The 13182-nt window shown below is 36.9% G+C and overlaps 1 protein-coding gene across 1 annotated transcript; it reads left to right on the plus strand.

Annotated features, from left to right (window-relative positions):
* Positions 1-8894: 8894 nt before the first annotated feature.
* Positions 8895-11984, plus strand: LOC140431792 (uncharacterized). The gene has a single exon (XM_072519673.1). The coding sequence runs from the start codon at positions 8895-8897 to the stop codon at positions 11982-11984; it is 3090 nt and encodes a 1029-aa protein (XP_072375774.1).
* The last annotated feature ends 1198 nt before the right edge of the window (positions 11985-13182 follow it).

Genomic DNA, 13182 nt, shown 5'->3' on the forward strand with positions numbered 1-13182 from the left:
CTTTATTTAATTACTTCGGTTCTGCTTTTTGAGTTTACCAGAAATTTCTAAGATCTCGCTTGTAATAAATATAACTGTTTCGGAGAGATCGTGATGGTTCTAGAAGGGGAAGGTTTAACGAATTGTGTTGCGTAGCGCAATCTAAAATTATGATCCAAATGACGAACACCCTTTTTAAAAAATACTACTTTTAGTTTTAAGTCGAGTTGTACCCGAGAATGCACGATAGATGTTGCATATACTCTTTGCACATAATTGCGAGATTATCACGTATTCTCTTCTCAATTTTATTAGAAAAAAACATCAGTCATTGTGTCACTGTCACATTTGATTAATTAAAATTAATTCGCTCATTTTTCAACACACAATGTTCAATTAACGCAAAATAAAGTTTCTCAAGTAGTAAGATGTTTTTTAAAGTGTAATACGGGAAGTGTGATCGCCAAATGTAAGGTAACACATTTTAATTAATTAATAGATATAATTAGAACCAGATCGAAGGTACTGCCCCAACAGGCAGTGAGCAACACGTCAGGAGGAGAAGATAAAATCCCCCGGTGTTCTACAAATTGTGCTCCGTTCGTCATATATTTGGCGTTTCAATTTATTAAAGCGATAGCAACGCTTTTGCTCAAATCTGCAAATGTTTTAAAAATTTCAAACAGAAAATGAACTTGGGTAGCAACAGATGGAGTCACTAAGAATGAAATTGACTTCATTCTAACCAACAAGATTGCTACAATAAAAGATGTCAGTGTAATAAATAAATTTCAGGTAGCGACCATAGACTAATCAGAGCAAAAATTGTTCTGGATCTGAAACTAGAAAGAATAAAATTAATCACAAAACCAAGAATAACTGGTATAAATAATAACAATCTAAAAGAAGCCCCAGATCACTACCAAAGATAATTGATGAAAGAATATATATGACCAAGTCGACAGCTCTTAAAATTAATAGAAGTCATCCTTGATAGTGCCAAAGAAATCGGAGGCCCGCAACAACAAAATCAACATAGTAAACTGTCTGATAAAACTAAAATAATACTAAAACAAAGAAGAGAAATGAAAGTAATACAGAGAATACAATACACAGAACTTTGTAAGACAATGAGGAAAAGTATTAAAGAAGACATAAGAAAATACAATAAAAGACTATAAAACTAAAACTATAAGAAACCAAGAAAAGCGTTAATCATTGGGAAGAAGCAAATCGTTGCTCTACAAACGAAAACACCATAATTACAGACAGAAATGAAATAATACAACTCATAACTAAATCCTACAGCGAACTATACAAAGCCCCTGACACACTAACAGTGAAACTGCTTAAATATGCTGGCAATAAAACCTGGAAAACCTTAGCAGGCATATTTACGAACTGCCTAAGATCGAGATGCATACCAGCACATTGGAATACAGCAAACATAATTCTCATTCATAAGAAAGGCAGCAAAGATAAAACAAAAACTACAGACTTATAAGTCCACTATCAATCGTTTACAAGATATTCACAAAGATTATCAACAACAGATTAACAAACGCATTAGATGGCTTCAGAAGTGGATTTAGTACCATAGATCATATCATCATATTCATACACGTCGAGAACTAATGAGTAGAGCTAAAGAATATGAAATACCGGTAGAATTAACCTTCATAGATTTCGAGAAGGCTTTCGATTCTATATCCCAAGGCAGTAATAGAAGTAAATATATAAAGACAAGCAAAAGCTAAGGTAAAAATTTATGAAAACACTCCAGAATTCCTCACTACCAGAGGGATCCGACAAGGAGACGCAATATCACCAAAGCTCTTCACTGCAACTCTAGAAAATATATTCAGCATAATAAACTAGCAGAAAAAAGCTATATCCATTGATGTAGAATACCTCAGCCATCTAAGATTTGCAAACGACATCGTTCTTATTGCTTATTACTTATAAGCGACCTAAATGCAGCTAGCAATGAAGATGGCCTAAAAATGACCTTGACAAAAACAAAAACCATGTACAAACGATGTCCAAGATGTAATAATAAACAATACTGCACTTAAAACAGTAGACGAGTATGTATAGCTGGGACAATTAATACATAAATCTGGCTCCTTACTTCCAGAAATCAACAGAAGAGTGAAACTAGCTTGGACATCTTTTGGTAGAAATATGCAGTTATATTCAAATCGAAGATGCCAATCCATCTGAAGAAAAAAACATTCGATCAGTGTATACTACCAATCATGACATACGGCTACGAAACTTGGACAGTAAAGAAAGAGATAATATCGAAACTCAAAGTCACTCAAAGGTCAATGGAGCGATGCATGCTAGGTATAACAAAGAGAGATCGAAAAAGTATAGAATGGATCAGACAGAAAACCAAGGTTTTTGATGTAATCCATAGAATTAAATCTTTAAAATGGCAGTGGGTGGAACATTTAGCGAGAAGAACTGACAATAGGTGGTCCACTAGAATTACACTGTGGTATCCAAGAGGCGTCAACCAAGATGTCCAAATTTAAGATGGAACCATGATATAAGGAAACAAGCCGTATCTCAGAGTATAAGGAAACAAGCCGGTACAACATGGCACAGAAAAGTGAATTTTAGACAATCGTGGGCAGATATTAAGAGAATGAATATGTAAGGGAGTATATAAGGGTATAGGTAAATCCTACTGTCACAAATGTGGCGCCAACCCCGCGCCCAATCCACACGCTGGCCCCAACGCCAACCTCCACCCAAGCCACGTCACCATCGACGGTATAAATGACCCGTCCTCTATTCCCAGCACCAGTAATGCTTTGATTAGTAATCAGTGTAGTAGTATCTGGGGGCTCGGCGACTGAGATCTCCGAAGCCCTGAAGAAGACATCGAAGAGGGTATAAAAGCTCGGCGCAATGATAATAGACGCGATACAACCCGGAAGACTGGTGAGTTTAATATTAAGTCCTACAAGAGTATTTATCTTAGCTCTAGGTTTAAGTGTACTAACCGTGGAAACCCTTTCGGAATACAGGGGGGTTTTAAAACGGTCTAAGTATGTGTAAGTTAAATATTATTTTATATGGGATTAACCACAATTGATGATTCCGCTCTGCAGAATTATATTTTACATTTGTTTGAAGTTTCGATTTCCAATCCGGAAATCCCAGAGAGTGCTGGTTTCAGGGACGTGTACGAACTCGTCACTTCTACATAAAATTATTAGTCTCTCCGAGTCTATGTAGAACACATTTAAAATAGCTGTTAAAAAAATTAAAGATAATCACAAAAAATGCAATAGGTGTTTGTGAATAAAATTAGCAATTGATTGAAAATAAGAAAACTCCTGGCGTTCCTCATCAAATGTTATCAATTCATGAAAGCTCACTTACTTTTTTGTGGGAATATATTGATTGGCAGGGTATAAACTTAGCGTCTCGACGCTCGGCGATGTAGGGAATAAGATATTATAGCATAACCGGTGAGAATGAGACTTTGGCGCTAACTCGTGCTTACGCGCTGATAACGTCACTTAGCTACTGTCGGTGATCACCTTAGGCACAGCATATTAGTGGTGAAGCGACACTAATACATAGATGGACGAGATATATTTCGGACGGAATACGATAACAAATTAGAGTTTAACGCTGTAACTCGAGCCTTGTGTACAATGTATTCATCCCATTATTGAGAAAGACTATTCGCTGTGTGCAAGTACTTGAGGGGGATACGAGAAACAATCGTGCGCGTGCAGCGGTTGAAATTTTGCAACTTTGTTAGCATAGTTTATAAGTAGTTATTGAACAAAATGGGATTTATAAAATTTGGTGTATAAATTGTAAAAATACACAAAAAATGTAAATTCAAGGTTCTATCGGTATCCAACTTCTAAGCACAAATAATGCACCGAGGAAAGTAAATTTATATCATATTAATGCAGAAGTAAGTAACATACCCCAAATTCTGGATTCTTACGATCCCAGGATCAAGTATCCCAGTTTGTGTTTCTTTTATCTCGAGTTTAATGTAATTAATTTTATTCATGTTTATTTTTTCAGATGCCAAAGTTCTCAACTAAAATAGGAGCAACGAAAAGAGTTCCACCTGATGCAGAAAATGTTAAAGCGGCTGTAAATACGGTAAAAAATGGAGGAAGCTACAAAGCATCCGCTAGGCAGTTCGAATAAATGTCATGACATTGAAGAGGTTGTACAGAAAAATCATGATATCTCTCCTAGGCTACAAGGTGCGCCAGGTTTTTTCACTTGAAAAGGAAAAGAACTTAGTATGTTTTGAGAAACATATGCCCAAGATGTATTACGGTCTTACTGTGGTGCAATTGCGCAAATCGGCATACTCCAATGCTGCAGCAAATAGTATATCATATGCCGCGAATGTTACGAGGTTTTCTTGATAGAAACCCTACGCCGTCATTAAGGACACCAGAAGTCACAAGCTTGGCACGAAGCTCAGCTTCAATCGTCACACAGTTAATACATTCATGAATCAATTAACAAATGTTTATACACGGTACCAGTTTCCTCCTGAACGTATATGGAATATTGACGAAACTGGCCTCACTACAGTACACAAACCTGCTAAAATAATTGCTGTGAAAGGGTCGAAGATGGTGGGCAAAATAACACCAGCAAAATAACATAGTTAGGGTGTGTGCTGGCATCAATTCTGCAGGGGGTCACATGCCTCCTTACATGATATTTTCCAGAAAAAACTGGCAGGACAGGTTTCTAAGCCATGCACCATTTGGCAGCAATACAACAACATATCCCAGTGAGTGGATGATTTGCTCTGGTTTTCTGAAGTTTTTGGAACACTTTGTTCGTTTCACTCAGCCAAACCTGGATCGAAAACATTTAATTGTTATGGACAACCATGAGAGCCACTGCTCATTGGAGGCTGTAAATCATTCGAGAGACAACGGCATCGTATTTCTTACAATTACGCCGCACACCTCTCATAAGTTGCAGCCATTGGAACCGTGCGGTTTTGGTCCACTAAAGACTTACTACTCGACGAAGCAGCTTCCAAATTTATGGTCAAATTCCCGGAAGAACTATTATCATTTACGACATTGCAGAACTGCTTGGAGATGCGTTCCCCCGCGTCATGGCTCCTTCAAATATCATAAGTGGGTTCAAAGTGTCTGGAATATGGCCGATAAATCCAAACATATTTACTGATGACGAATTTATGACCACTGTCACGGACCGTCCAGACCCAACTTTGATTCAGGAATCAGTTCTGGATCCAATACAGTCAACGCCTAGTGCTAGTACATCAATTTCTATAGAACCAACTTTGTCTCGAGCCCTACAACCTTGCACTTCAACATCGGATATAATGTCTGTGAAACATTTTTCTTCACAAGAGATCATACCATATCCCAAGGCAGCACCTCGTGCCCAATCTTCTTGGAGTAGAAAACGGGGGCACTCTTGCATTCTAACTGATACCTCTGAAACAGCGGAATTGAAGAACTTACTCTTAAGAAAGCCGCAGTCAATAAGAAAAGAGCAGAAAAGCTTCCAACACTTAGAAACACTGAACTTTCGATTCGACTGATGAAGAGGAGGATGATATTCCCAGCCTTCCAGATAGAGCGGTGGCTCTGATTTCCTTTTAGATGATGAGCTTATTGATATCAGGATCCTGAGGCAGACGACTACGTTTCAGTCAAGTTTTGTACTAAAAAACAACTAAGAATTTTATGTTGGACAAGTTTTGTGCCTGAAGAAAATACATTGGAAGTTAAATTCTTAAGGCGGAATGGACTATAAGGAAGCTGTTTCACTTTTCCACCAGTAGAGGACGTCAGCGAAGTGGACGGACAAACGTACAAAAGCTGCCGCAGCCGTTCGTCAGCAGAACGGCCAGGACTGCTGACATTATAAAATTTAACCATAGATTTGATGCTAACGTTTTCTAAATAATTATTCTTTTATGGCTCAATTTATTTTTGTAATTTATGTTTTTATTTAATATAGTAGGTAGTTTATTTGTTTCATTGTCTAATTTAATTACCTTTCATAATTGGCAATAATGGGTGGGATACTTTATCCAGAGTTCAAGTAGCCCCCTCACGGGGATCAAGTATTCCTCATAGACAGGGGTTCTTGAACCGCACTAGTGTTTTACAAGAACTGATCCACCTTATTTTTTTCTTTACAAAAAACAATTCTAGGTGAACACCCAGTGGAAGGAGATAACCACATTATGAACCTGTTTAATGAAATTAAGAAAATAACTATTATGGCCAGAAATAATCTTCAAATACTAAAAGAGGGATCAACCATCTCTCCCTATATATTACAATAATTATTTTATTAAATAAAGAAGTGTAAGTCACTTTATTTGCAGCTAATATAAGACTAAAATATTAATAGTGCTCACACCTTCCGCTGATTTATTGCACTAGGTGTCGCTCTTTAGAACTTGCACATAGCGATAAATTAGATAAGACCTCAAAAAGTTGGTTGTTTGGAAATGTTTAATTTAAGTGTTCCGGTTTAAGTGTTAGTGTTCCTTACGAAAAACAATATGAGTTAGCGAGTTTTACCGTCGGAATTTGAATAAGATACTTTAGTAAAATAATCGAATAGAATCGTTATATAATATAAGAAAATATGATAATTAGCCTAAGTTCTTTTGCAATGGATAACTGTTGAGAATAAAACAAACATGCAAAAAGAATAAAATATTTACTATTCAGTTAATCAATTTCAATTTAAACATGTTAATATAGAAACGGCCCATAAATATTAATTAACACTAAATATTCAATAATGATAATGAGATATGCACTATTATTTATAACAAAAACATTTCAAATGTTAAATTGTATTACTAAACTCTTGCATTATTATATGAACTTTCTAACTAGGAAGATTCCTTATTAGGATAAAAATGAATTTTTAATCAAAATATAGCCTGGGACTAATTGGGATAAATTTGAACCCTAATTAGATGATAAAATACAAAGTCAAATGGTCGAAAAGACAAAGAAACAAAGATAAAAATATAAGAATGCAAAGGTACAAAAAATATCTTATTCATTGACAGGGGTCTCGAATCCCACATAGAACTTCTCTTGAATCTTGAGGCACAGCGGAAAACAAAATAAAATTAAAAGGTATGTATTTTTTCGGCATTTTTCGGTAACTTCTTTAACGAATTTTATTGAATAAACAGGTGGATATAGCTATTTCGATAAAAGCTTTGAAAAGATTATTTCTGTATTTGCAAACAAAGTTACACAGGCAAGTTAGTCAAAACAGATGAGTATAAGGCAATTTTATTAGACAAAATTTAATTCTTGACAATTTTTTATAAAAATTTAAACTCATGGAACAACAAATAACAATAAGCTTTTGAATCAGTTACAAGGGTAGGAATAATTACATCACAACATTTAAAACAACCTATTCTTCTAAAATAAAGCATAACAAAACTCAGAAGAGGTCAAAAGAAATGCACTGATCCCACGGACCAATAGATAATTCACTAAATGATATCAGTATGGGGTGTAGGGTTGTGTTATAGAGGTGTACCTTTTATTGGAACGACCACATCGAACGTCATAGACGGGAGATGGTGTTCTTGATAACTGGTCCTCATAAGACACCTGACTCTCACTTATGGCTCCACGTGCCACACCCCGGGTAACTGCATTGGTCTGCAGGCTACACTAAGTGAGGGTAGCCAGAGATGGCGAAAATTTTACCGAGTGATTACTGAGTGTCGGATGAGTCCATTCGCCCGAAGCCCGAACGGCTTCGGGCGGATGCGTTGGTAAGTGGTAAGACACTCTTTTGTCCTGGAGTTGAAAAATCGGCTTCGAAGGCGGAGGAACTATTAAGTAGTCAACGGCATAAGGATGTGGAAAGCCACAAGATGACTACCACATTATATATCCCTAGTAAAACCATCATGACGAGTGAAAGATTTAAAAATGATATGCCATGCGACCCGATTAGCAACCGGTGTCGTCGAGTTCCCGGGCTGGAGGATGTGAAATCAGAGACCGGTCACGCAACGGTGGGTACCAGGCCTTGCGTGGGAAATATGCGACTGGAGAAAACAAATAAAATATCAGAAAAAATACTGTTAAGATAGCTACATGGAACGTAAGAACTGTTTATCACACTGGAAAACTAAACAACGCGACGCGCTATCTCAGAGTGGCTCAAAATTGATATTCTGGGGTTGAGTGAAATAAGATGGCCAGGTAATGGTAAGTGAGAGAAGGAGGATGCAACAATATTTTTTTCAGGCAGCAGAGAAGAAGATGGCAACCATGAGCATGGAGTAGCGGTTCTAGTAAATAATAAAATCCAAAAACATAAAAAATTTTATTCCATATTCAGACGCTGCATGTTGATTCAGATAAGTGCGCACCCTCTAGACATAAATATAATTCAGGTTTATGCTCCCACATCTGAGAGTACTGATAAAGAAGTTGAAGAGTTTTACGAACAATTAGACGAAATCATAAAAAATCTAAAGAAACAAGACATAACCATGGTAATGGGTGATTTTAACTCCAAAGTAGAAAAGGCGAAGTCAGTGAAGTAGTTGGCAAGTATGGGTTGGGATCAAGAAATGAGTAAGGTGATCGACTAATACAGTTTTGCCAAGAGAAAAACTGAATTATCACTAATTAAGTTACCATTAAGAAGATTGTACTTTTGGAGGCCACCACAATACAGGACTGGGTACATCGTTAGAAATGAGATAGACTTTATAACAATTAACAAACGATTTCGTAACGCAATAATATCAGCCCAAAACATATCCTGGAGCTGATATAAACTCTGATCATAATCCTCTTGTAGCCCAATTACGAGTCAGACTAAAAACCTTAATCCAGAAACAGAACAACAAAAGATTAGATATGGATCAACTTAGAAATCCCGAGATAAAAGTCAAGCTTACAAATAGCATTAATAGTAATGTTGCTTTAACAACCAATACTGATGATATTGAAAGAGACTGGATCAACTTAAGGGACGCTATATGCAACGGTGCGAAAGAAGTCATTAGTGACTACGAGCGGAAGAAGAAGAACGAATGGAAGGCAGATGAAATATTACACCTTATGGACAGAAGGAGGGAAAATAAGAATACTTACGGGTTATTAAAATTAGGCCCTAATCTTCCTACCTTAACAAATACTCATCTCGGTTATCTTGTAGGTGGAAATGTACCTCAATCATCTGGGTCAATTGACTCATATTCTATACTTAACATTCAAGAAAATACTCAACCTCGAAATGAAGTATCCTTGTTCGTTCAAACTCAAAATACCGATTCACTCGTACGGTCGTTTTGGGAAATAGAAGAAATCTCGTCTTCTACTTGTACTCCAAAAATCCTAACTCCTTCGGAGCAACAAGCCGAAGATATTTTTAAATCGTCACTTAAAATATTATCATCTGGTAGATTCCAAGTAGATCTCCCTTTCAAATCTCCCAACGAATATAAAAAATTGGGCGAATCGTTTTTCCTCGCAAAGAAGCGATTCCTAAACCTCGAACAGAAACTGATCAAGTCAGATCAATTATACGCACAGTATAAACAATTTATTCATGAATATATTGCACTTGGACATTGCAGATATGTGCCTCTCTCCACTCGAAATATTCACTGTGATTTAAAATACTTTATTCCTCACCATTGCGTTTTAAAGGATAGCGTAACAAATAAGTTGCGTGTTGTCTTTGATGGCAGTATGAAAACTACCTCAAATCTAAGTCTTAATGACATAATGCTTCCTGGTTATACGGTACAACGCGAATTATTCGATATTTTGATAAATTTTAGATTATTTAAATACTGTATTGTAGCAGATCTACGTCATATGTACAGACAAATTCGAGTAAATCCCGAACAGGTATTTCTGTTGAACATCTTATGGTGTGATTCACCTCAAGAGGATTTGAAATGTCTTCAACTTGAAACTGTCACTTATGGATTAAATAACTCCGGTTTTCTCAGCACTAGATGTCTTAAGGAATTAGCTCAAAAACATTCCGACAAATTTCCCTTGGCTAGTGATGCTCTTTTAAATTGCTCTTATATCGATGATGTGCTGTATGGCTGTAACGATTTTGAAACACTCTTCGAAATTCATCGTCAATTAACCGAATGTTTGAACCTCGCTTGTTTCTCGCTTCATAAATGGTGTGCAAACTCACCTGAATTTCTCGCAGGTATTTCTCATATCTCTAATGAAGCTAGTTATGTAATCAATCCTGAAAATAACACGAACAAAATTCTCGGCCTATGTTGGAATTCTCACTCCGATCATTTTTCAGTTCTTGTGCCAAAGGTTACCGTTAAGGATACCTATACAAAAAGAGAAGTTCTTTCTTTAATTGCTTCCATTTATGACCCTATCGGATTGATTAACCCTGTAGTGGTATCTGCTAAATTAATTATGAGAAAGATTTGGTTAGAAAGGTCGAATTGGGATGACCACCTCAGTCCAAATTTGCTTACACAATGGAATCTATTTTTACAAACACTTCCTCACCTCTCCAATCTCAAGATTCCTAGGTTGCTGCAAAATTCTAGCAATGTAACAAGTACTCAAATACATGAGTTTTCGGATGCAAGTCTTAGCGCGTATGGTGCTTGTGTTTATTTAAGAACATCACATGAAAATGGCTTTATCTCTTGCAATCTAATCTCCTCAAAGAGTCGTGTTAGTCCTGTAAAAGTTGTGACTCTTCCTCGATTAGAACTTCTAGGAGTATTATTACTCTCTAATCTTGTTACGAAGATTCTTTCTGTCTTGATTCCATCCCAATCTCAGATAAATTCTGTCAATTTATGGACAGATTCCGAAGTCGTCCTCGCATGGATTAATTCACACCCTTCTCGTTGGTCTACCTTTGTAGCCAATAGAGTAACTCAAATTCAAGAACTCACCTCCAACCATACATGGAGACATGTACGATCGAAAGACAACCCTGCGGATATATTATCTCGTGGTGCTACACCCTTGCAGTTGCTTGATTGTGATCTTTGGTTTAATGGTCCTCAATTTTTGTCAGATCCACACTTTGATTTCAACCTCTTTGTATATAATGGTCCTTCGAGTATTAATGTTGATGAACTGCCTGAACTCAAAAGGGTTACTCATCTGATCAGAAAACCAGATTCACAAGTGTATGATGCCCTCTGCAAATTTTCATGTTTCACTCGACTTCAGAGAGCTTTTGCATACTGCATTCGTTTTATTCACAATGTAAGAGCTAAGTCTCATAGACGTACAGGTCCTCTCACTCCAAATGAACTCTCTAGTTCTGAGTTAATGATTATCAAATTGACCCAGTCTCATTTCTTCAGTTCGGAAATCCAATTTTTAATGGATAATCGTCTGCTTAACGATAAGTCTATTCGTAAATTAAATCCCTTTCTAGATTCGTCTCAAATGATACGAGTAGGCGGTCGTCTTCTCTTTTCAGATGTTTCTTATGATCAGAAATTCCCTCTACTGTTGCCCTCAAAATCACATATTGTCAATTTATTACTTACCCGAAAACATCGAAGACTTCTACATTCTGGCCCTCAAAATACACTGTCCAATGTTAGATTGAAATTCTGGCCTCTTGAGGGTCTTCGACAAATCAAACGTATAATACAAAATTGTCTCACTTGTTACCGTTTTAACGCACAAGTCGCTTCCCAAATCATGGCTAATCTCCCGAGGGAAAGAGTTCAAATTGCACGTCCATTTATAAACGTTGGAGTTGATTTTGGTGGTCCATTTCCAATCAAGACCTCTAAACTCAAGAGAGCTCCCCTTACTAAGGCCTATATGGCAGTGTTTGTATGTTTAGCTACTCGCGCCGTGCATGTGGAATTAATTTCCAGTCTTTCTACTGAAGCGTTCTTATTGACTCTGAAAAGATTTATCGCCCGAAGGGGTAATCCGAGTATCATTTTCAGCGAAAAATCAATTGAAAGAACTTTATGAGTTGCTTCTCAAAGGTGATACCTCGCTCTTTCGCTCTTTCGCTACTTCATGTCAAATTCAATGGAAGTTTATCCCTCCACGCTCACCACACCACCGGTGGTATTTGGGAAGCTGACATAAAGAGCTTCAAATATCATCTCGTAAGAATAATGGGTAACTCCAATTTTACTTTCGAAGAACTATCCACTGTACTTTCGCAGATTGAAGCAGTGCTCAATTCACGCCCTATCTGTGCGCTCTCAGACGACCCGTCCGATTTTTCCTTTCTTACTCCCGGACACTTCCTTATGGATCTAACTTAATGTCTTATCCTGAATTAGATCTCTCTGATATTCAAGAAAATAAATTGTCTTTGTGGAATAAATGCACAAGAATTCAGCAGCATATGTGGAAGGTTTGGACTCGCGATTATCTTAATAGGCTTCAAAATAGACCTAAATGGTTCACTCCTCAGGTAGGCATAAAGCCTGATGATCTCGTCTTGCTTAAGGACGAAAACTCGCCTCCTCTCAAATGGCCTATAGCACGGGTAGTTGAGACATATCCGGGAAAGGACAACAAGGTAAGAGTTGTAAGGTCAGAACTCCTGATGGGTTATACGTTCGCTCTATTGCTAAACTGTGTCCTCTTCCTATGACTCACCTTCAAGAATTTTAATAGTTTTTTTTAGATTAGTTATACCTTTCTTCAAATTGTACATAAATATTTTTTTTTTTTGATGCGTTCACATCAAGAGGGGGGACTATGTTGCGTAGCGCAATCTAAAATTATGATCCAAATGACGAACACCCGTTTTTAAAAAATACTACTTTAGTTTTAAGTCGAGTTGTACCCGAGAATGCACGATAGATGTTGCATATACTCTTTGCACATAATTGCGAGATTATCACGTATTCTCTTCTCAATTTTATTAGAAAAAAACATCAGTCATTGTGTCACTGTCACATTTGATTAATTAAAATTAATTCGCTCATTTTTCAACACACAATGTTCAATTAACGCAAAATAAAGTTTCTCAAGTAGTAAGATGTTTTTTAAAGTGTAATACGGAAGTGTGATCGCCAAATGTAAGGTAACACATTTTAATTAATTAATAGATATAATTAGAACCAGATCGAAGGTACTGCCCCAACAGGCAGTGAGCAACACGTCAGGAGGAGAAGATAAAATCCCCCGGTGTTCTACAAATTGTGCTCCG

Source organism: Diabrotica undecimpunctata, unplaced genomic scaffold (genome assembly GCF_040954645.1).
Source record: "Diabrotica undecimpunctata isolate CICGRU unplaced genomic scaffold, icDiaUnde3 ctg00002015.1, whole genome shotgun sequence".
Taxonomy (NCBI): domain Eukaryota; kingdom Metazoa; phylum Arthropoda; class Insecta; order Coleoptera; family Chrysomelidae; genus Diabrotica; species Diabrotica undecimpunctata.